Genomic DNA, 24,932 nt, shown 5'->3' on the forward strand with positions numbered 1-24,932 from the left:
TCTAGGAATATTCCTCATGCCACGGAGCAACTAAGCCTGTGCGCTGCAACTACTGAGCCTGCACTCTAGAGCCCGCGTGTCACAACTACTGAGCCCGTGTGCCACAACTACTGAAGCCCACATGCCTAGAGCCGGTGCTCCGCAACAAGAGAAGCCACCGCAATGAGAAGCCCGCGCACCACAACGAAGAGTAGCCCCCGCTCGCTGCAACTAGAGAAAGCCCGTGCGCAGCAATGAAGACCCAACACAGCCAAAGATAAATAAATAAATTTTAAAAAAATGATTCCAGAAGTCAAGAAGATTTAATGCAATTTCACAAATACCTAGAGAAAAAAAGTTTTCTCAAACTATAAAATCTAGGCTAAGTCAGGGAAAGAAAGTAGTCCAACTTGGCTCTAATTAATCGGCCAACCTCAACTCAGCTCCTCCTTCCACCCTTCTCTTTTCAGGGCAGTCTGACCACTGAACAAATTAAGTGAAAGAAATATGAAAAAACATCTCCACTGCTTAAGAAATACTTAACATGTAAGGCAGAGATACCAGGAATCTCAGCATGGTTAGAGTAAATCTAACCCTCAGTCATTCTGGATGGGAGAAGATGAGGATAAAAAATATAAAATCTCAGAGAATTTGAACATTTAATTTTTCACCAACAGTTTTAATCATCTTTCTACCAAACTGCTAAAAACGTGTAACGAGGTTAAAGTAGAGACATGGCCTCTATCTCACTGAAGGAGAAAAACCTCTACTTGCAATTACATTACAGGCCAAGTGGCACTTGGCAGGGTTTCTCCATACAGCTCAAGTCAGGCTGGAAGAAAGGAAGTTAGATGTGGTTGTGACTCAGATAATGTATTATTTTTTATGGCTACTGTTACATCTATGGACTAATCCAAATATTATCTAATTTGTTCTGTTTAACAGCATTTTTAATGGCACACATTAATAATATAATTATATAATAATAATAATAATATTTTAGTAAGATAATGATAGAGCAATAATAAGAAATTCCTACCTGAACTCACCACGGTAGAACTTCTGTAAGGCTTCTGGGAAGGAATGCGTGTATCGAACAGGAAGACATAAATGACCCTCAGACCTTTATTTTAAAAGGAATTTGCGTGGTGTAAAGGGAAGAAGAAAAAAAAGTACTTAATTCAAAAGGTATCACTAAACTACAAAAATCAGATATGAAATTTTTTGAATTTCTACTTCTATAATTCATTTTGCCACAAATTGTCTATACTTTCAACAAGAAGAAAAAAAAAAGACCAAATAGAAATAGTACTTTAAATCCAGGTTTAATGCCATAATGCAACTTAAGTTTCCACATTACAGTAAAACTAAAAATAAAAGCGAACTTGCCACTGATTGACTTCCCTGTAAAATTATCTAATGGTATAGTGGTGTTTGCATCTTACCTTTAAATCATTTAACTATAACTTTGGGCAAGTCACTTTAGCATCAGCTTCCTCATCTCTAAAAGGGCCGTAAAACCACCAATCTAAAAGGCTATTATGAGGAATCAAACTATTTACGTGAAAGTTTTTTGAACCATAAATCCCTTTTAAATGTCATTTAAGATGTTCTTTTAACCAAAAGAGAACTCACAGCTTAATCTAATGTAACCCTTCATTTGTTCAAAAAATATATAAAGGGGCTTCCCTGGTGGTGCAGTGGTTGAGAGTCCGCCTGCCGATGCAGGGGACACGGGTTCGTGCCCCGATCCGGGAGGATCACACATGCCGCGGAGCGGCTGGACCCGTGAGCCATGGCTGCTGAGCCTGCGCGTCCGGAGCCTGTACTCCAAAACGGGAGAGGCCACAACAGTGAGAGGCCCACATACCGCAAAAAAATAAATAAATAAATATATACACATATATATATGTGTATATATATATATTTTTTAATTTTTGTTTATTTATGTATATATATATACGGATGAGCTCCTTCAAGGAGTTAACAGCTTTATGTGGAAGATAAATTTTTTTTTAAATTGCAAATTACAAAGTGTTAAGATTGCCTATAGGTTGATACAGGAAGATGAGAGGATATGGCACCTAACGTGAGGAAAGGTGTCCAGAAAGTTCAATCATCATCATTTATATGATGCTGCAATCTTGAAGGAAAGGTTGAGAGTAGGCCTGGCAAAACAAACCCTTAATAATAACTGTAAATTAACATAAACGTGAAGAGCAGAAAAAAAGGCTTTTACAAAGTTGTGACTAATCAATTTATCTGAGAGGGTCAACACTGTGGTTAAGAAACTTAGGCAGGGGACTAAATTTTTATATTTACTGCAATACTTCTCTACAGTGCTAAGATTATAAAAGATAATCAACATTTGATAGAATACTTATGGAGGTCAACTGCAGGTCCAAAACACTCTAGAGAGAAGAATCTAGACCTGAGCTGGAGGATTCACTTTCATTGTGGCTCACTCACTGGTGCTGGCTGTTGGCAAGAGGCCTCAAGTCTCTCTCCATGTGAGCCTCCCCACAGGGCGGCTCTGGTATCCTCACATCACTGTGGCCAACTTACTCCAGAATGAGCAATCCAAGAGACCAATGCAGAAGTTGCAATACCACTTATGACCTAGCCTTCGAATTCACACACTGTTATTCCATATTCTATTGGTCCCACAGGCCGGCCCTGATTGAATACAGAAGTGGGAAGGGAACCACATAAAGGTGTAAATACTAGGAGGCTATCTTGGAGGTTGGCTATCACATGCCTTCTATCCCATTTTGATCATTAAGCATTTAAATGTCATAATTATTTACAGGGGTCAGTAGAGTGAGTACAGAATACAAAAGAGAAAACCGAAATTGTATATTAATTTAGATGAGTCCACAAGTGAGCCATCTTAGAAGCAGATCCTCCAACCCAAGTCAAACCTTCGGATGCCTGCAGCCCCAGCTGACATCTGACTATAACCTCATGAGAGATCCCAAGTTAAAACCACCTGGCCAAGCTCTTCCTGGATTCCTGACACACAGAAACCATGAGAGATAATAAATGATTATTATTGTTTTAAGCCTCTAAGTTTTGGGATGATCTGTTATGCTGCATTTGACAACTACTACAGAAAAGAAGAAACTTAAGTTGAACATTGACTTCTGGGCTTATTTAAGGATTGTGAGACACCTCTGTGCTTAAGAAAAAGAATTCAGGCAACCTGAATTATGGAACAAACCAGGGGCTTAATACATTTCTGCCTGGAGGCAAAAAGAAAAACCAGAGGACTTCTAGAACACATCATTTTAGGCAGAAATTAGAGAAGCAACACCTGTTGCTTACCAGTTTCAAAATCCCCACAGGCTAATGAGTATTAAGCCAGCTTTTAAAGGAAAATATATTTCAACAAACTGTATAAAATATGATCACTAAACAATCTCCTACTTTAATGATGTAAAAATATGTCATTGCAAAGTTCTAAAATACACGTGCACGAATACTAAAGGCAATTAAAATGCTAGCAATAGAGAAATTAAGTCCTATACTCAAGGAATTTATAGTCTAATGGAAGAGACAATCAAGCAGAAAATAATAGGAAGAGGTAAGTGCTCTCCGTACAAGGAATCATAGTCAGAGCCCAGGAGAGGTACCAGTCTTGAATGAAAAAGAACTACACAGTTGAGTAAGTGTCGTAAGGGCACTCTAGGCAAAAGCACAAACAAAGGCATGAAAAGCACATGGACATCTGGAGAACTCTTTCACTTACTCTTTCAAACCCTTTCTTGATATCAACAAAGCTCCTCACCAGAGCAAAAACTCCCATATGTGAGCCTTCAATCATGACGTTAGGATGCTCATACATTACACTGCACTTAAGAACAACCTTCAGAGGTTAGGGGAGAGGGGACTGAATGAATGTGGTCAAAAGGTATAAAGTTCCATCTATAAGATAAGTACTGGGGATGTAATGTACCACATGATGGCTATCGTTAACACTGGTGTACGGTATATTTGAAAGTTATTAAAAGAGTAGATCCTAAGAGTTCTTATCATAAGGAAAAAAACTTTCCCCTCCTTTTTTTTTTTTCAGCTATATGAGTTGACAGATGTTAACTAAACTTATTGTGGTAATCATTTCACAACACGTGTAAGTCAAGTCATTATGCTGTACACCTTAAACTTATACAGTGCTGTATGTCAATTATATCTCAATAAAACTGCGAAAAAAATACAATTAATAAAAACCCCAGGGCTTCCCTGGTGGCGCAGTGGTTGAGAGTCCGCCTGCTGATGCAGGGGACACGGGTTTGTGCCCCGGTCTGGGAAGATCCCACATGCCGCCGAGTGGCTGGGCCCGTGAGCCATGGCCGCTGAGCCTGCACGTCTGGAGCCTGTGCTCCGCAACAGGAGAGGCCACGGCAGTGACAGGCCCGCGTAGCGCAAAAAAAAAAACAACAAACAACAAAAACAAAAACCCCCAAAGAACAGACTTTAGGAAGGATCCTAGAATATTCCTAGAGAGGCATCAGTCTTTTTTTTTAAGCTGAAGAATGTATAGTGCCTACAGGTAAATGAGGGTAGATGAAACTAGAAAAGCAGATAGGCAACAGATGGTGAAAGATCATATATATTATGCTACGGAATTTGCAATATAACCTGAAGGTCATAAGGAAACCCTGAAAGACTTTAATTAAGGAGTGGATACAATCAAATTTGTACTTTAGAAAGACCATTAAGGCAAAGTATAAAGAATGGGTTGGAAAGAGCAAGACTGGAAGTTACTACAGTAATTTAAACCACAAACTATAAAGCTATGTTTAAATACAGTGAGGAGGGCAAGAGATGGACTCAAAGGTAAGATCCCTAAAACTTAGAACTAAATCCCTAGACCAATACAACGAAGGGAGTGAGGGAAGGCGGTGAGGCATGGGTCATCACAGCTTCAGCACCCATTATGATTTCATTTATCAAGTATGGGTGGGGGGAAGGAGATAAGTTCATCTGTAGACATGTTACATTTTTAATGCCACCGGATACATGCAAGTGGAGGCCAGTATGGCTAGAATAGCATGAAGAAAGGGAAAATAATAGGACATAAGGACACAGAACAGTCAGGGGGCAGATAATGTAGAGTCTTGAATGTCACAGTGAAGGGGATCAACTGTCCCAGTTTGCCTGAGACTGACAATTTTCCCAGGACATAGGACTTCCGGTGCTAAACTGAGCAAGTCCCAAGAAAACCAGGATGAGGATGAGTTGGTCACCCCAGTCATAGTAAAAATTAGATTTTATTCTGAGTTAGATGGGGAACCACAGTAAGACTTTGAGCAGAGGTCACAGAATATATCAAACTTTTATAAAACAATCACTGTGGCTGCAGTGGGGAGAAGAGACTATAAGGTAAGAGTAGAAGCAAGATCAGTGTTGGATATACAGATTCTGGAGTCAGCAGCATCTAAGTTAAAATGACAGATGTTAATCAGTTATTCTGGAGACAGTACAGAGTGGAGTAGAAAAGACTCATCCATGATTGAGCAGAAAGATAATGGTACAAAATATTTAAGAAATTTGTCAGGAAAGTGAATGAAGTAAGGGAGAATTAAGGAAAAAAAATAGAGGGGATAAACACACTGAAAGTCAAAGGGCAGATTTACTAGAATTGAGGAAGTAGGACTGCTATTAAGGTAGGCGGCTATGGTCAGAGTGATTTGAGAGGTGGGGAAATTCTAGGTGATGACAAAGTCCAAGTATGATCATGGCTGTGGGTGGCTGGAACAGAATGAGAATAAATGTCAGTGAAGCTAAGGAAAGGAAAAAAAAGTGATAATAGGGTTTGGTCTATATATTAAGTCAACGAAGTCACCCAGGAAATCAGTGGAGGCATATTCAGGAATGTAGATGAGAGCCAGAAGGAAGGGTAGAAGATGGAACATCATTAACTCATCCATCTTCAGCAACACCAAAGTCACCAGTACTCACCTGGGTCAAGGGCTCAAGTCTATCCTCCCACAGATATTACTCCCAAACTACCTGGGAAGTCAAATGTGAGAACTTGTCCATCCCATATCATAATTTTCTACCACCAACGCCAGCGAAATGTGTATATATTTCTCATGCCTAAGCTAAAAAAGAGAGCTATGTCCTTGAAAATAACGACAAAGAAGAGAAATCTACTAAAGGTAGAGGTCAATTCTACATGCCTAAATTTCATCACTGAAATGATTTTGGAACATGGTTCTAACATTCATGATAGCCAGCAACGGTGATGTTTCCACTTACACAGCATGCACCATAGTAAACACCCTGTACCAATAGGATAAGGAGCTTCCAAATTTAAGATTTATCATAAACAGGTACTATGCAAAGCAAAGCACAAAAAAGTTTTTCCTTACCGTTCTGGGTCAGTGTTTACTCCAATAACTGGTTTAAGTCTGTCCAAGACTTTACTTGCTGCCAAAAGCATTGTGCCATCACCTAAAGGACATAAGACATAACCAGACTTGTTACAAAACTAGTTTTTAACAACACTTTGAACACTAGTTCTTTCAATAATCCCACCCGCACCCCATCCTGTTGGCTGCCACAGTCTACTCCTTTCTACCCACTATCCCTCTGTATTATCTCTCCCACTCTAATCCAGAATTTCTCAACAGTGGCAAGATGAACACTTCAGGCCAAATAATTCTTTGTTGTGAGGGCTGTCCTGAACTTTGTAGGGTGGCGAGCAGTATCCCTGGCCACCCACTGGATGCCAGCAGTAGCCTCCAGCTGAGAACCGCTATTCTAACTCTATCATTTCTATTAACCAATCCTCTTTCCCTCTCGCATAACATCAGTCCCGATTCATAAATTATTTTGATGAGGATACATCCAACAAAAGTGTCCAGATTTGGATTTTTCTCTCCAAAAACAATGTAAAGGTTTATAGAAAACAGTCACTAACATAATAATAAAGCTCAGGAAAAAACAAGTGTAAGTGTAAGTATACTGGGGCCAAAGAGGGATGGAATTTATCTAATCTCATTAAACTCTTTTTTTTTTTTTTTTTTTTTTTTGCGGTACGCGGGCCTCTCACTGTTGTGGCCTCTCCCGTCGCGGAGCACAGGCTCCAGACACACAGGCTCCAGACGCGCAGGCTCCGCGGCATGTGGGATCTTCCCAGACCAGGGCACAAACCCGTGTCCCCTGCATCGGCAGGTGGACTCTCAACCACTGCGCCACCAGGGAAGCCCTCATTAAACTCTTAAACTCAACTTTTTTTTAAAGACTGGCATAACTTAACCAAAATAGTTATAAATAATCCTTTGAATCATACTTAAAGTTAAATACACACACAGAAATACATGCACAGAACCTTACAGTAACATCGTTCACTAGAAAAGTAAAATGTTGTACGAAGCACGTCTTTTAAAACCTGATCCTAAAAATCCAAAAATTCGTCTTATGGTAGGACTCTGAAAGCTTCATCACAGCTAGACCACAGGGTATTTGGCAATATGATTATTAAAGAGCATTTCCATATTCCATCACCTTTACCTCTGCAAAACTATTACCTCCTGCAGCTATGACAGCATCTGCCCATCGAACAGTTTCTTCATCATATTCTCTCCTCTTTACGAGACGAACCTCAATCCCCTCATTCCTAAGATAAAAAAAGTAAAGCGTGTATAAAATTTCTAGTAACATAAAGGAGTATGTTTTTTGAGAGGCAGATTATTACAATAGAGATTTAAAATAAATAAACAAGTTTGTTTTATAAACAAATTTATGTTTAGCTTTGTAAGGTCAGCTTCATTTTCACTTAACCACAACAACCAATTAACTATTAATTGGAAGCATTTAATAATTGGAAGCATATGTATAAACTGACTATCCCAAATCGCCATGTGCTTTAAAAACATCTCTTAAAGCCCTTGACGAATAGCAATATTGATTAATTAGAATTGCATTTCCTTTTCTCTACTCTTTCTGATGCTAAAATTCATGAATACAAAACGGCCCAGAAGACTAACACCTCGAGAGACAATTTTTTTAATTACCAAAGTGAATAGCTGTTATTTTAAATTCAACGAATATTGAGTGCCAGACACTGAAAGTGACTAAAATACTTTCTAATTTGCGTGTTCCCACACTGATTCTCTTGCATACACAGAAACTTATTTGCTGACTCATTTAGCCCCTAATTAACTGAAGTTTCTGTACTTGTAACTTTTAGACATTCAAAGACTATTATAATGAACACCTACATAATCCACTATTCTGTTTAAGAAATAAAACACTGCACTACAGTTGAAGCCTGCTGTGTACAAAATTAACTCTTTGTAGAAAAGGCACTTCTTGGGCAGACCAAATAATAACTGAAAATCTGTGAAGTTTTCAGAGTACAATAAAAATTTCCTTAAAAACACTATAACATCAGGTCCATTAGCCATGATATAATTTTCTTAAAATGATTCTATAATGGCCATCTTTACTAAAAATCTAAGTATTAGCTGCTAGTAAAAATAAAAATTGAAAGTCCCACTCAAGACCTGATCCCACAGACTTACCGTAAACTATCAAGAATGTGCTCTACATTTTGGGTGTGAATATGATGTCGTTCAAGCAGTCCACTGTAGCTAGAGCCTTTCAATGCAAGCTATATCAAAATAAAACAAGTTTTGCCTTATTACATAATATATATTACATATTATATTTCTTTAAAAAGCCCTATATAAAGCAGAATGGGTTTTGTTTTTTTGGGGGGGAAGATACATTTTAATGACTATATGTGAAACCTACAAGTATAAACTTAATTAGAAAGTCTGGTTCCAGAAAATCATAACTTGGTTTTAATACCAAACACAGCAGTAAGTTTCCTGAATCATGTGGTCAACAGGATCTCAAAAATCTCATGTTTTACAGCTTGAGTGCTTTTTTTCCCTAAATGGATTTTTAACATACTGCATATGGCTACTGAAGACCAAAGATGAACTAATATTCTAGAAGGCAGTTAGATGACCTTTGTTCTACTTGGATTTTCAGCTCTCTTGTATTCAGATTTATGAACTCTTTGGAATTTACACAATCCAAACAAAGGGCTTGTTAGCTGCTTGAGAATGGATAACTTTTAGATATAAAGACATATAGCCTTCAAGGATTATTTTTCCTAGTCATTTAGAATATTTTATAATGTCACTATCTTATCATTAATATTCTTTTAAGGTATATGTCTTCTGAATAATCCGTAAAGTAAAATGTTGAGAGAGAAGTTTAGAAACATCCATTTAATCATCAAGTAGGAAATATGTCCACTAGAGTGAATGCTAGAATTAAAAAGCATGTTATTTTCAGCATACAACAAAATTACTTACAAAACGACTTACTTACAGAGAAACTATTCAAGAAAAAAACCAGAAGACTAGCAGAAAAGATCACCTACAACTGAAGATATAAAAGAGAACCACAACAAGACAGGTAAGAGGTTCGGAGATGCAGTATAGTCAATACCCATACCCCTGGGTGGGCAACCCACAAACGGGGGGAAATAATTTACAATTGCAGAGGTTCCTCCCAAGGAGCAAGGGGTCGGAGCCCCACACTGGCTCCGCAGCTCAGTGGCTCTGCATTGGGAAGACAAGTCCCCAGAACATTTGGCTTTGAAGGCCAGCAGGGCTTACTTTCAGGAGAGCCGGGGCTTTGAGGAATAGAGACTCCACTCCTAAAGGGCACACACAAAATCTCACACGCTCCAGGACCCAAGGCAGAAGCAGTAATTTGAAAAAAGCCTCGGCCAGACCCATCTGCTGATCCTGGAGAGGCTCCTGAAGAGACAAGAGGCAACTAGAGCTCACCCTGGGGACACAGACACTGGTAACAGTCATTTTGGGAAGCTCGTTCTACCACGAGAATGCTGGCGACGGCAAGCACCATTTTGGAATCCTCCTTCTAGCTTTTTACTGCCAGGATGTGAACCCACAGGTCTGCTGCCTTAAGACCCCAAGGCCACAGATATCCCAGGACCCAGCCCTGTCCACCAGAGGGTCCAAGACCCAGCTCACACACCAGTACGCTCACACTAGCCCTGGGACCCCCGGGGCCCTGCAATCAGAGACCCCAGGACCTGGCTCTGCCCACCAGTGGGCCTGCAACGGTCTAGGGGCCAGCCTCACCCACCAGTGGGTAGGCACCAGCCCCAGGACCCCCTGGGCCCTGGCCCTGGCCACCGGTGGGCTGAAATACCGACTCCAAGACCTCCAGGGCCCTGCAGCCAGAGACTCCAGGACCGCCTGCATCCACCAGTGTGATGGCACTAACCCCAGGACCTGGCCTCAGCCACCAGTGGGAAGGCACCAGCCTGGGGATCCTCTTGACCCCAGCCCCACCCACCAGTGGGCCAACACCAGCTCTGGGGCACCTTGGGCCTCTCAACCAACTGCCACAGGATCCGGCCCCTCCCACCAGCTTTGAGACACCCCCGACCCCATAGACAGTCATGTCAAGAACCAGCCCTACCCATCGGCAGGCCAAGACTAGACCCGGGGCCCTTGGCCCCGCAACCACCTACTCCAGAACCCAGCTCTGCCCACCAACGCAAGGAGCCCCAGGGCCCCACAGCCAGCAGCCTCATGACCCAGCCCCACCCAACAGCAGCTGGCAGCCACCACGCAAGGCAGGGCCTGACAACCAACCAGACCCGGGACCAAGCCACGCCTTCCAGACCACCCACAGTAGTCAGCCCATCACAGGAGGGCCCATACAGCCCACACAGGGGGCACCCCTAGAGCACACAAGTCTGGTGACCAGAGCAGAGTGTGCTGCTGGCATGCAAAGGACATCTCCTATAAAAGGCTGCTTCTCCCAGGTTGGAAAAACATAACCAACCTACCAAATACATAGAAATAAAAACAGCAAATTAGGACCAACGAAGCAACAGAGGAATATGTACCGAATTAATGAACAAGATAAAACCCCAGAAGAACTAAGTGAAGTGGAGATAGGCAATCTAAGCCTGATAAAGAGATCAAGGTAATGATAAAGTTGTTCAAAGAACTCTGGAGAAGATGAAATGAAAAGGGTGAGAAGTCAGAAGTTTTTAACAAAGAGTTAGAAAATATAAAGATGAACCGAACAGAGAAGAACACAATAACTGAAATGAAAAATACACTAGAAGGAATCAACATTAAATTAGATGACATAAAGGAATGGATCAGAAAGATGAAAGATATAGTAGTGGAAATCACTGAAGCTGAACAGAAAAAGAGAAAAAATAAATAAAAAGAAATGAGGATAGTTTAAGAGACCTCTGGGACAACATCAAGCATACTAACATTCACATTATAGGGGTCCCAGAAAGAAAAGAGAGAGAAAGGGGCAGAGAACATATTTGTAGACATAACAGCTAAAAACTTCCCTAACATGGGAAAGGATAGACATCCGGGTCCAGGAAGCACAGAGTCCCAAACAGGATTAACCCAAAGAGAACCACACCAAGACACACAGTAATTAAAATGGAAAAAATTAAAGATAAAGAGAGAATATTAAAAGCAGCAGAGGAAAAACAACAAGTTACGAACAAGGGAACTCCCATAAGGCTATCAGCTGACTTTTCAGCAGATACTCTGTGGGCCAGAAGGGAGTGGCATGATATATTTAAAGTTAAGAAAGGGAAAACCCACAACCAAAAATACTCTACACAGGAGGGCTTTCGTTCAGATTTGATGGAGAGATCAAAAGTTTTACAGACAAGCAAAAGCTAAAAGAATCCAGCACCTCTAAGACAGTTTTACAACAAATGTTAAAGGGGCTTCTCAAAGCAGAGGGGAAAAAAGAGGCCACAACTAGAAATATGAAAATTACAAAAGGAAAAAGCTCATTGGTAAAAGCAAATATACAGTATAAGTAGTAAATCAACCACGTACAAAGCTAGTAAAAAGGTTAAAAGACAAAAATAGTAAAATCATCTATATCCATAATAAGTAGGTAAGAGATATGCAAAACGATGTAAAACATGATGCCCAACAGTAAACATGAGAGGAAGGAGCAAAAATGAGTTTGAACTTAAGAGATCAGGAACTTAAAACAGTCACATGTATATACAGATTGCAAGATATAAACCTCACAGTAAACACAAACCAAAAATCAACAATAGATTCACATGAACAAAACAGAAAGGAATCCAAAGATAATACTAAAGATAGTCATCAAATCACAAAGGAAAAGAATAAAAAAGAACTACAGAACAACCCCCCCAAATTAACAAAATGGCAGTAAGTACACACCTATCCATAATTGTTTTAAATGTGGACTAAATGCTCCAATCAAAAGACACAGAGTGGCTGAATGGATACAAAAACAAGACCCATATCTATGCTGCCTATATATACACAATGGAATACTACCCAGCCTTGAAAAAAAAAGAATGAAATCTTGCCATTTGCGACAGCATGGATGAACCTAGAGGGTATTATTATGCTAAGCCAATTAAGTCAGACAGAGAAAGACAAATACTATATTTTACTTATATGCGGTATCAAAAAAAAAAAAAAGAACATAACAAAACAGAAACAGTTATAGATAGAGAACAAACAGGTGATTGCCAAAGGGTAGAGGGGTGGGGAAAGGAAAGAATAGGTGAGGGAGATTAAGAGGTACAAACTTACAGTTGCAAAATAAATGGGTCACAGGTATGAAATGATCACGTGGTGATCATTTTGAAATGTACAGAAATACCAATCACTGTGTTCTGTAACAGGAACTAACATAGCATTGTAGATCAATTATACTTCAAAAACAAACTCACTCATAGAAAATGAGGTAAGATTTGTGGTTACTAGAAGCAGGGGATGGAGGGACGTGGAGTTGGATGAAGGCAGTCAAAATGTACAAAGTTTTAAGATAAATAAGTATTAGAAATGTAATGGACAACATGGTAATTATAATTAGCACTGCTCTATGTTATATATGAAAGTTGTTAAGAGAGCAAATCCTAAGAGGTCTCATCACAAGAAAAAAAAATTTTCTATTTCCTTAATTTTATGTCTATATGAGATGACAGATGTTCACTAAACTTATTGTGATAATCATTTCATGATGTATGTATGTCAAATCATTAATGCTGTACACCTTAAACTTATTCAGTGCTGTGTATTAATTACATCTCAATAAAACTGGAAGAAAAAAAAAAGGATGTTATTCTTTCCTTTTCCAAATTCCCTTACGCCTTGCCTCTTTATGATACAAAATCTGTTTTTCAAGTACCTGTCCAAAATACAATCTTATATTCTTTTGTTTTAAATCATTACTTACTGAATTATAAAGTAAAACCAATTTTAGATAGTATTTTAATAATATGTATTTTTCTTTTTAAAAAGGTTATAAAAACAACACAACATGGAAGATACAGTCATGAAAAATTTAAACTACATATAATCTTATTACCTTGGGATAATTAGTGTTAATATTTTGATACCTACCTTCCCAATCTTGTTTATGAATAATGGGTTAAGACTTTTTTTTTTTTTTTTTTTTTTGCGGTACGCGGGCCTCTCACTGTTGTGGCCTCTCCCATTGCGGAGCACAGGCTCCGGACACGCAGGCTCAGCGGCCATGGCTCAAGGGCCCAGCCGCTCCGCGGCATGTGGGATCTTCCCGGACCGGGGCACGAACCCGTGTCCCCTGCTTCAGCAGGTGGACTCTCAACCGCTGCGCCACCAGGGAAGCCCGGGTTAAGACTTAAAATAGTGTTGTCCTCACTCTATAATCTACAGGGAAACATATGCTTTTCAGAAGAGAAGCTGAGGACATATTTGGCTATTTGAAAATTAGTCCATCTACAAATAATAAATGCTGGAGACGGTGTGGAGAAAAGGGAATCCTCCTACACTGTTGGTGGGAACATAAATTGGGGCAGCCACTATAGAGAACGGTATGGAGGTTCCTTAAAAAACTAAAAATAGAGTTATCATATGAACCAGCAATTCCACTCCTGGACATATATGCAGAGAAAACTATAATTTGAAAAGATAAATGCACTCCAATGTTCATAGCAGCACTATCTACAGCAGCCAAGACATGGAAGCAACCTAAGTGTCCATCAACAGATGAATGGATAAGGGAGATGTGGTACATATACACAGTGGAAGATTACTCAGCCATAAAAAGGAATGAAATAATGCCATTTGCAGCAACATGGATGGACCTAAGTGAACTAAGTCAGACAGAGGAAGACAAATATATGATGTCACTTATATGTGGAATCTAAAATTAAAATGATACAAGTGAACTTATTTATGAAATAGAAATAACTCTCAGACACAGAAGACAAACTTATAGTTACCAAAGGGGAAAGGGGTGGGGAGGGATAAATTAGGAGGTTGGAATTAAAATATACACAATACTATATCTAAAACAGATAACCAACAAGGACCTACTGTACAGCACAGGGAACTATACTCAAAATATCTTGTAATAACCTATAATGGAAAAGAATCTAAAAATGTTTTATATATATATGTATATAAATATGTGTGTGTATATATATATAACTGAATCACTTAGCTGTACACCTGAAATTAACACATTGTAAATCAACTATACGTCAATACAAATTTTAAAAAGGGAAAATAAAAATAAACTGAATTCCACACAGAAAAAAAAATTAATCCATAGATGTTAACTCGCATATACTAAATGAGACAGCCTGTACAACAGTTTAATGCCTAGATATAAACCTCATTATAATTAGACAGAGCAAACCAATGTTAAGAATATTTTCTCTAAAGGAAAGCAGCAAGCAAGGTAATAATTAGATAATCGTTCATTTACTTTGATCAACAAATCATTGTAAATAAGGGTTGAAAAACTATTCTAAGAGTATCATTTCTAAATATGGATGAACATAGCATTAATATTCAGATTATTACTTCCATTACCCAACCACAGATTAACTAAAACTGCACTAACCACCTTTCAGTAAATATGGATCACAGTGATTTTCTTCTCTGCTCTCTCCCTGGGGATCTCTAGTTTCAAGGCGTTAAAAGAGATCTTGTATGCTGATGCTGATGACTCCTAATTGCAATCTCTAATCCTGGCCTATCTTTAGGGCTCCAGGTGAAGGTACCCAACTGAGTCTCTGACATCTTTCTCTGGATATCTAACAGGCATCTCAAACTAACCTGCTTCAATATCAAGCCCCTGATTTTCTAGCAGATAAGTTACCACGCTATATTATTTTTTTACAATAATTACCTCTCATGAAGCCATTTCAAGAGTAAACACTGAATAGCTAGAAATTAAGCTTTAAAAAATTGAATTTATTCATTCAGATATGTGAGTGCCTACTACTGTGTTCAGTTAAACATTAGCTGAGCTCAATCAAATGCATTAAATGCAGCACTGAAAACTCAGTGAGAACCCATTCAAAGGTAGAAAAGTCTATTAAAATATTTTCATCAAATTTACTGCTTCTAACCTGCTATAAATAAAACTTAAGGGTAACTGGCCTTCAGAGTTCAATTCACTGTCCAGATTTTTATCTTATGTTCCCATTTTTGGCTTCCACAATATAGAACACATACCCAGGAATAAAGGACATAAATCCTACATATCGGTACTATTAATTCTAATCTGGTGGTTCAGGAGCTTTGGTGCTTACTTCCTGGCTCTCAGAAAACTCCAGAAAATTAAGATTACTCAGCAGCTGAGTTTTATGAAACTTCAATTTGACATGGTGAAGGAGGTCTGAATTTGCAGGGGAAAAATTATAGAGAACTAATAGAAAACTAAGTTTTCCATGATTTTAATATGTTTTGCTAGCAACACTGAAGTTCCAAATCTAAAGACAAAGTTCATTTAGCATTAGAATACTTAATATTGGAGCAGAAATGTCACTTCATAAATTCTTATTCCCACTCACATTTCTTCTTGTGAACTAATTATTTAACAACTTATGCTCGATACATTTATTTAGAGAATACAAGTTCTTTAATTATTTTCATAAACAATCTAGCTGGTTGGGCTAGTAAGCTGCATTAACATGTACTGGCTAACTAGGCAGCTAAGAGATGAGGCATTTTAAAAAATCACTAATAAAAAGCATCAATTAGAAGGTCTTAAATCACTATTCAACTGGCTCATATTTTTTAAAGTTTTTTTTTAATATTCAAAGGCTAGTAAGAATTTCTAGCTACCCCCTCAGAAAATAACAACACTTCAAAGATTTAAAAACATACTTCAATCAGACAAAAACAAGAACACATGAAAAATGTCTTACAATTAAGAGATTAGAGAAATTACTGAAATTTAGAATACATTCTCAATTATGCAATGCTACACCTTAGGTATTAGTAACAAAGTTCTTAATATTTTCTTCCTTTTTTTCCCCAAAAGCTTGTTAGTTCCCATCGGCATTAAAAAAAAAACAACAAAACTTTCTTTTATGATTATTCACTAGGATACTTGGAAAAAGCAATGTGAATCTAAAAGCTCTACAGGCAGACACACTCAGTATTAGCAAAAGAATTTTCTTATAAAATCTCCAAAAGCCAACATCACTTCTCCCCATGCGGCTCAGAGGTTAAAACACAACACAGCATGAAAGGAAAAAAAAGAGGGTTCTGAAGGGACAGAAATTCACCACACCTTAAAGTCAGAGGTGATAGGCTATTTTCTAAACGGCCCAAACACTTTTATTAAAGTATCACAGACATTTTTACTTGACCCAAACTGAATCTATTACAAATTTTTTAAACTTGTTTTACTAGTCAGCTGAGTGTTAATATTTTGTACTCCAGTAAGGGAAGGAAATATGTCTTTTTAAATTTAACACACTGTCTCACCAACTCGTGAGACAATGACAGTTTGGTATGTAAACTCACTAGGCATAATTTAAGCACTCTTAGAAGAATACACTTAACTAAATGGTACACGAAGCACCATTCAAAATTGCCTTAAAAGGATTAGTGGTACCTAATTGCCAGCTAAAGTAAACTACTTACCTAGTATGATCAGGCCAGGTGCAGGGAACCCTAAATATTTCTTCAGCTATATTTGGTATTTATCTTGGATCATTTCTATTCCATTTATTCTTTATCTCAGACTCTCACCTTTACTTTCCCCACTGTTTTATTCCTACTTCTGCATTCCCCTGAATTCTGTTTACTTACTCCCTTATATGTTGGGATTGCTCAAGTTACCTTCCTTGGCACTCTTATCCGTTCTCACTTCATTTTCATTTTCTCCCCACTCTAGGGACTTGATCTACCAAGTATACACCAGTACCTATGAAATTAAACTTTAGGGCAAGTTGTTTCTTGAGCTACAGGCTCAAATTTTCAAATGCCTACCTTTATATTCACCCACATGTAGATCAAGTACCTCTCCCCAAAACCATCTAAATCTGATTATATATTCCCCGTTCTAATTTGCTTTTCTGAATCCCATATAACAGTTAATAATACTTCCATTTACCTAGTCAACAAAGTAAACCCCAGGTTTCACCTTTAATTCTCCCTTCACACTCAATCTCCATAGCCGGCCAGTGGTGAAGTCCAAAAATTATACCTGTAAACTGTTTCTCCAATCTGTCCTTTACGTTCATGCTGCCACTGCTTGAGTTCTGGGCAACATCAACTCTTATCTGGTCTCATGCAACAGCTTGCCTCTGGAATTTCTAAATGAGTTTCTTCCTTAAAAAGTATTTCCTATTCCCCTCGTCATCTAACCACTCCCACCCGAAGCCTGCTTTCATACTAGTCCCAGAATGGTGACGTCTCAGAAAACTGACCCATCCCTCCACTCCTGTGGGGAAGAGAGTAGGGCTGAGCAAGAGTTGTGTTCTGCTGCTAAAAGACTGAAAACCACTAGGAGATAAAACCATGGCATTTAACAACTTTATAAGGCCCACTTACCTGTTTAGCCTCAATATTACTTCCTCTTGAGCAATGATTTTCAAATTGCCCTTAGAATGGGTACCATACCAACCCACTGATCACAACCAGCATTATAAATAAACTATACTACATGTAACAAGGGTAAACTGCTTCATGTTACCTTCTATTTCAAATATGAGTACATCATGATGTAAGATTTTTCTGACTGTGAATTAAAGTCACCAATGTTTGACTTCTTTTTACTGGCAAAAAGATGACCTTTCCCACTGTCTTACTAGTACTGTTCTCTCTCTCCTTCACCTATAAATTCTTCCTTATTCTTTAATATTTAAGTATCTTAAAATTAAAAGATACAATTTCACCCTCATCACATTGGCAAAAATGTTAAAGTCTACCAAGTGCCCATGAGAACACTGGGAATCAGGGAATTATTCAATGCTTATGGAAAAATTATTTGTATTTTTAATTGCAGCATTTTTTTTAATAGTGGAAAAACTGGAAACAACCTAATTATCCAAACAATGGAATACTATACAGCAGTTAAAATGAATTAACATATATCAACACAGATAAATTTCAAAACCAATAGTGAATAAGAAAATTTCTAAAAAATAGACACATTCTAAAGAATATGATATTACTGATGTAACTTTTTAAAGACACAAAACAATATTAAAATAAAGTCAACTTATACTTTACTAGCTGAGAAGATATTAATGTGCATAATATCTTAACTCAGAGCTTAAGCCATATAATTAAAAATATAGAAAAAGTGATCACCGTAAAAATAAATCATGTTATTTACAATTTCATGGCTGGCTACAGGCTCCCCCAGGTAAGCCTGATACATAGTGCAGGCTGAAAATCAGGGCTCTAAAACATATTGATCAATGATTCTGTTAATGGTTAATTCCATCTACTGTGATATTCAGTCCTTTTACATCTTTATGAGTCTCCTATTTAACTGCAAATATTTATGGGAGTATACCTTAAGCCTCTATTTTCCAAGTTGTGTTCCACAGAATTAAAAACATTTTATGCACCACCCCCCAAAAAATTCATAGTCAAATAAAAATCATCTTCTGTTTAGGCTCATGTTTATCAAACATATTTAATCTCTTTCAGGGCACTCACATCAGTAATCTCTACCTTAAGTTTTTAGCAACTAACATCTTTTGGAAGCCTGACAGCTGGAAATAAGGCCCTGGACTGGCAGCCTCAGGGTGAAAGAACTAAAAATGTTTTTTTTTTTAAATTCAGAAACATTTCACCACCTTTAACTAGTGGGGATGGAAAGGCAGAGAGGATGATGTGTAAGATACAGTCCTTGCCCTCAACTCCAGAGAAGAAAATAACCACAGATAATATACTAAAATGGAAAGCTCAAAAACATATTATGAAAATACAGTGAAGAATACCTAACATAACCTTGGTGGCCAGAGAGAGGCCCAGCAAGGTTACCAAGGATGGCTTCCCGTGAGAGTAATGTGTAAGCTTCACCTCACAGCAAGAACAGGAATTGGCTAAAGGATGGAGGAGCATTCAAAGCAAAAGGGGCTACAAAGGTAAAGACAGTGATGGATGCAAATCAAACTACCCTGAAATACCATTTTTCACCTACCAGGTTGGCAAAGACTCCAAAGTATGCTAAACTGTTTATGAAAAAACAAGCACCTTCATATATTGCTGGTGAAGGTATACCCTGGCACAGCCTCTAAGGGAAGCAATTTGGCAATACCTATTAAAATTTCAAATCTATATACTTCCTGACTCAGCAAGTCCAGTTTTAATATTTTAGTGTTTGATTCATTAACACAAATATTATTCATTACACAGTGTATTTTAATAAACTAAAGCACCTGCACACAATAAGTACTATATACATACTATTAAAAAAAGAACAAGGTGAAGGATAGCTTAAATAATATGTTATCATTGAGTAAAAAGGGATGGGATAAAGAAAAAGAATATTTCCCTCTGTTGATTTGTATGTATATATTATTTCTGGAAAGAAAAACAAGAAATTGATTAGCATTGGTTACTTCCAGGGACAAAAACTGAGTGCCCGGTGACAGGAATAAGAAAAAGACTTTTCATTGCATACAATTCTGTATCGTTTACATTTTAAACCATTTTAACGTGCTAATGATCCATAAATAAGTTAATTGAATAAGCACAACATCTCATGGAAATTAAAGCAGTTTGAAATCAATGGAAAATGAAGTTCTAGACAAGAACTGATTAGAAATGAAGCTCAAGAGGTGGACAGGGGTCAATTCATGAAAGGCCTTGTTCTAGCACACTAAGGATAATAAAGGTTCACCTACAATAATGTTTCTCGAAGTCTGATCTGGGGACCACTTGCAAACGTGGAGAGCTTGTTAAAAATGCAAAGCCCTGGACAAAGCATCAGCAAGCTTAAGGGTATAGTTCAAAGAGGCAGAGTCTGGGAGTTCTCCACAAACTGAATCTTTATATTGAGGGGGATGAGAATAAGGTTCAGGTACCTGCATTCTAAAAAATTCCCTGGGTGACTCTCTAGGTTATAGGGAGCTTCTGAGGGGTTCTAAGCAGAGGAGTAAAGTGGCCAGATGTTCACTTTGGATAGACCATTCTGGTTCCTGTGTCTGGAAGATTTGAAAGGAGTGAGGCTCCGTTAGAAGGCTCTCTGGCAGTACTCCAGATCATGCTCTTTAATTTGATAAATACTCATATTGCATACGCTACACTCATTGCACATGTGGCAAAAATATTATCTACCCAAGAACTATAACCTAAGCTACACCAGTGTTTTAAGGAAACTGAGTAATGGAAACAAAATCCAAGGCACAGCAACTCCCAAATCTGCTAAGAAGACAATACCTAGGCAGAATGTAAACCAATAATAGAGGGACCACTAAATGAAATTATTCCATCCCATTAGGAAATTAATTTTTTTTTTTTTTTTTTTTTTTGGTGGTACGCGGGCCTCTCACTGTTGTGGCCTCTCCCATTGCGGAGCACAGCCTCCCGACGTGCAGGCTCCGCGGCACGTGGGATCTTCCCGCACCGGGGCACGAACCCATGTCCCCTGCATCGGCAGGCGGACTCCCAACCACTGCGCCACCAGGGAAGCCCAGGAAATTAATTTTTTTTAAAAAACTGAAAATGGAAACCATTAAAGGGAGTTGCTTCTGGGGTTGTAAGACTTGGAGTCAGGGCAGAGAAGGGTGGAAACTGCTCATTTTTTATTTGGTATATATTAAAATATTTTGAAATGAAACATTCTCTTTGGCCAATAAGGCATGTTTAATGACGTCAAAACCCTTTCCAATCAGCTTTGATTCACCTAAAGGTCTAGTTTGTGAGTGTCATCAACTCTGTTAATATAAGCTCCACATCCACCAACAGCTACATCACTTATGATGCAAGTAAATTGTAATAATCGTTCAATTAGCCCTTGCCAAGTCTTGAGCCAGTAGATGTAAGATCACTGAGTAGAAATCCTCTATTCACAAGAAAAGTCACTGACAGGTTAGGCAGAAGGGAAATGCAAGAATTAAAAATAAACCAATGTAAAACCAATATGAAAGAGCAAATGAAAGTCAAACTTTCATCCAGTCTGTACATGCTTTATCAGCTAAGAAGTATTTCCTCTAATTGTTTAAGTTTCTACAAAGTTAGAGAACCACAAGGCTTCAGGGTATGAAATTATACTAGCACTTCATCCCTCTTCTTCCATTTGCATTTTAACAAGTGACCTAATAGAGATCTATTTTGCCACAAAACAATCACCACCACCACAGCAAAAGAGAACCCTCTGGTACAAAACTTCAGGTTACCAGGACACCACAGACATAGCCAGCCACGGTGCCAGAAGACTCAAGTAAGCACTTGGCCACTTTCTTTTATATCCAATTCACATGATTCATATACCTTAGTATCTTTTACCCTAGGAAAACAGCAAACAGTATTAATCATCGTGTCATTCCTCTTACAGAATCCTATTTTAGAACTTCACACAGTCTAGTATTATTTGGTCTGTTCCTGATCTCTGGTCCGGGCTCCACCTAATACTATGCCATTCTGAATACTGGCCTTAACATAAATGATAAAACTCAAATCAGTAAGAAACAAATCCAGTAAAATTTAATTGAAATGATAGCAACAACAACTATTTCAAAACTGTGTTCTACAGTCCAGAAGTTTTACTTCAAAAGTTTTCTTACTCCAAACAGCATACTTAGCAATAGGCAAATATTTACCTATTACAGATTTCTCTTCAGATACTCAGAGTGGGTGTACTAGGTGGTTTGATTTTTAAAGACTTGATTTGCCTTACATTTAAAAAGTTTTGATTAGTGTCAATCTAGTTCAGAGGTCCAAGAATTAATCTAATTCAGATGCCACTCATATTCTTGAGGCCTTGTAAAAGTTCTTCAGTTTTAAAATACCAGAAAGGGCCTTGGAGGCTACCTAGTCCAATCCTAGTATTTCACACACTGAACTAGGTGAAAGCACTTTGAAAACGACAGCACAACACAAAAAGTATCGCTGGCACCAAGGAGGCCCACGGAAGTTAAAAGGAAGTTAACCACAGAGAACCTGGGCCTGGCTCCAAGCTCCTGACCCCGAATCCCACACTCTGAACATGCCAATCAAGTATACTATTTTTACTTGTCGTGAGAGGCTTCCATAAAATTGTATGAAGAACATATTTATGGGTATATGGCATCCGACAACTTCTAAAAAGCAGGTCTGCAAAATTAGGAGTACAACCCATATGGCACACCTCTTTCCCAAATCAGAAACGCTTGCTTCAATTTTATTCCCTACATCACCCTCAACTTCACTCCCTAACACAAACTCAACTACTCCGACCTCCTGCTCCAACTGTTTGCTGATTTACTCTTTAAATGATGCAAATGTTTTCTATAAATTGCTACCTTCAAACACTAGGGAAAAGGAGAGAAATCTGCACCTAGCATGGCCACCCGATGAATACAGGGGCCCTCCTCAATTAACTCATTAAACAGTCAAGAAGTTAAATGCTGAAAACAGTCAGTACTTAAACAAGGATGATTTACAACTTCATTCTGATACCTCCACAAAATATTACCAGAAGATTGCTGATGATTACGAACCAGAAGCTCAGAACAGGCTGTCTACTCTTGCACAGAATTCTACAGGATTATGGTTACAGGCAATTTATTCCAAAGCCTTTTGGTGCAGTGTCAACAATCAGAGATTTCCAATGGAGATTTTTCTGGACATACTGCTCATGGTAACATCATCACTCGTTTCCTTAAAGTGGGTGGGGACATGGGATCAGAAGTTCCAAGAATAAGAGTGAAGGCAGATAATATTCAGGGGTTTTTCCCCCCTTAGGTGTATTCATATACTTTGCAAAGATATTAGTAAATATCTATACCAAATATAGTCTGTTGTGGAGGCACTACTATATTATATAGATCTAGACGCCGTATTTCATAATTACCCTGTTTACCTGCCTTTTGTCTGGACCTTGCTACTTAACAACATACATTCAAATCTTCCCCGCTGCTCTGCCCAGCACTGGAGACACGTGAGCTTTTGATACAAACTCCTGGAACCTTGTCTGAGAATCACGTTCCAGCGCGGAAAAGGCTCAACCAGACCGGCTCCCCGGAGTGCCCAGGCCTGGCAGTCCTGCCCACTAAAAGGGGGTGTGTCTGCGGTACCATAGCTTCTTTTCCGCTGCCCATAGCGGCGCCCAGGGTCTCCCTTTCCCCCGGGGCGGCCTGCGGAGCGATTCCCAGAACCGCACCCCCAAAGTCACGGCCGAGCCAGTGAGCGAACCAGCGCCGCGCCGAGGCACAAGAGCGGGGGCCGCCGGGACCCACCAACTGCTTCAGGTCCTCCTCAGAGAGCTCCGCGTAACGGTACCGCTGCTGCTCGAACTCGTACCGGGTGGTTTTGGCCACCACCACCACCCGGGACGGGCGGAAGCCGCCGTCGGGGCGGCTGCCACAGCCCGCCAGCTCGCGCGACTGCCCCTGCCCCAGGTGCCGCCGGCCGCCGCCGTCACCGCCGAGCCGCGGCCGCGCGGCGGGGCCTCCCGCCCCTGGCCCCCTCAGCGCCGCTGCCCGGCCGCCCGCCACGCGACGACAGCTGCCCAGCAGGAAGCCTCGGTAACAAGTCATCGTCGGCCCGGCAGCAGCTGCAGGCCCGGGATCCCGCCTCCGCTTCCAGCCGCCAGCAGTGCGCGCCGCTCGCGCCGCCCCGGCCTCTACGTTGCAGCCGGGCGGGCAGAGGTTAAGTGCGCAGCCGTGCGTGGCCGGCGCCGCAAAGGGGACGTGCCCAGACGTTGACGGGGGCGGGGAAAGCCGGGAGATTGGGAGCCGGGAGAGCCCTCGAGAGGGAAAGGTGGGCGGGGAAAAGCTGGAGGCCTCCAGGTGGTGGGTTCTGTTTGTTTGTGGAGCCTTTTCCATCGACGCCTGCGCAGTAGCCGCTTCCCCCCGCCCGGGGACCGACCTCCAGCTCCACCCCTTTCCCCCCGCGGTCTCCACCCTCCCCCAGGCCACCTCTTCCAGCCAATCAGAACCCGCAGCGGTTTCGGAGGCTGAGGAGCTTCAGGGATTGGCTGCGGCCGGGGGAAGGGCTGGAATTCTATTTGGTGTTGGAGCTAAACCCAGCTGGAACTGGTCTGAGGCTGCGCCGGCCCTGCGAGTGCGGTTTTAAGGGCTTGGCGGGAACGTGCGTGAGGCCGCAGCTTCTTGCTCGGGGTCAGTCCCTTTTTTCGTTATTGCACATAAGACTAGACTCTTTTATTATTGCACATAAGACTAGACCCTTCGTTCGTTCATTCAGCCACCTTGTATTGGATGGCTGGTATGTCCAGCTCTGGGCCAGGGTTTGAGGAGACGGACTCAGGACCAGCTGCACAATTTGCGGGGCCTAGTGCAAAATGAAAACGCAGTCCTTTGTTCAGAAATTGCTAAGAATTGCAAGAGGGATAGACAGCAGTAAGCCGAGCACCGGGCTCATTTAAGCATGGTACCCTGTGGGATTGCGCAGGTGGTACATCTGCTAACCTCCAAAAAACTATTGGGGTGGAGGGGAGGTGTTAGCCTTTGAGAA

The 24,932-nt window shown here is 39.9% G+C and overlaps 1 protein-coding gene across 4 annotated transcripts in view; it reads right to left on the reverse strand.

Annotated features, from left to right (window-relative positions):
• NADK2 (NAD kinase 2, mitochondrial) overlaps positions 1-24,109 on the reverse strand; it is a 47,290-nt gene extending 23,181 nt beyond the window's left edge. For 2 of the 4 annotated variants that reach the window (XM_029217570.1, XM_029217571.1), the window contains exons 1-5: positions 23,696-24,109; positions 8,511-8,599; positions 7,515-7,603; positions 6,354-6,435; positions 1,019-1,102 (exon numbers count right to left, since the gene is read on the reverse strand). In XM_029217570.1, coding sequence (XP_029073403.1) covers positions 1,019-1,102; positions 6,354-6,435; positions 7,515-7,603; positions 8,511-8,599; positions 23,696-23,995 — 644 coding nt within the window. In that variant the 5' untranslated portion in view covers positions 23,996-24,109. Of the gene's footprint in view, positions 1-1,018; positions 1,103-6,353; positions 6,436-7,497; positions 7,604-8,510; positions 8,600-23,356 lie in introns of those variants that run through there. The other 2 variants (XM_029217572.1, XM_029217573.1) reach the window with 2 other exon arrangements.
• Positions 24,110-24,932: the final 823 nt, after the last annotated feature.

Source organism: Monodon monoceros, unplaced genomic scaffold, assembly GCF_005190385.1.
Source record: "Monodon monoceros isolate NGI ecotype Baffin Bay Population unplaced genomic scaffold, NGI_Narwhal_1 Super_Scaffold_12, whole genome shotgun sequence".
NCBI classification, from domain to species: Eukaryota; Metazoa; Chordata; class Mammalia; order Artiodactyla; family Monodontidae; genus Monodon; species Monodon monoceros.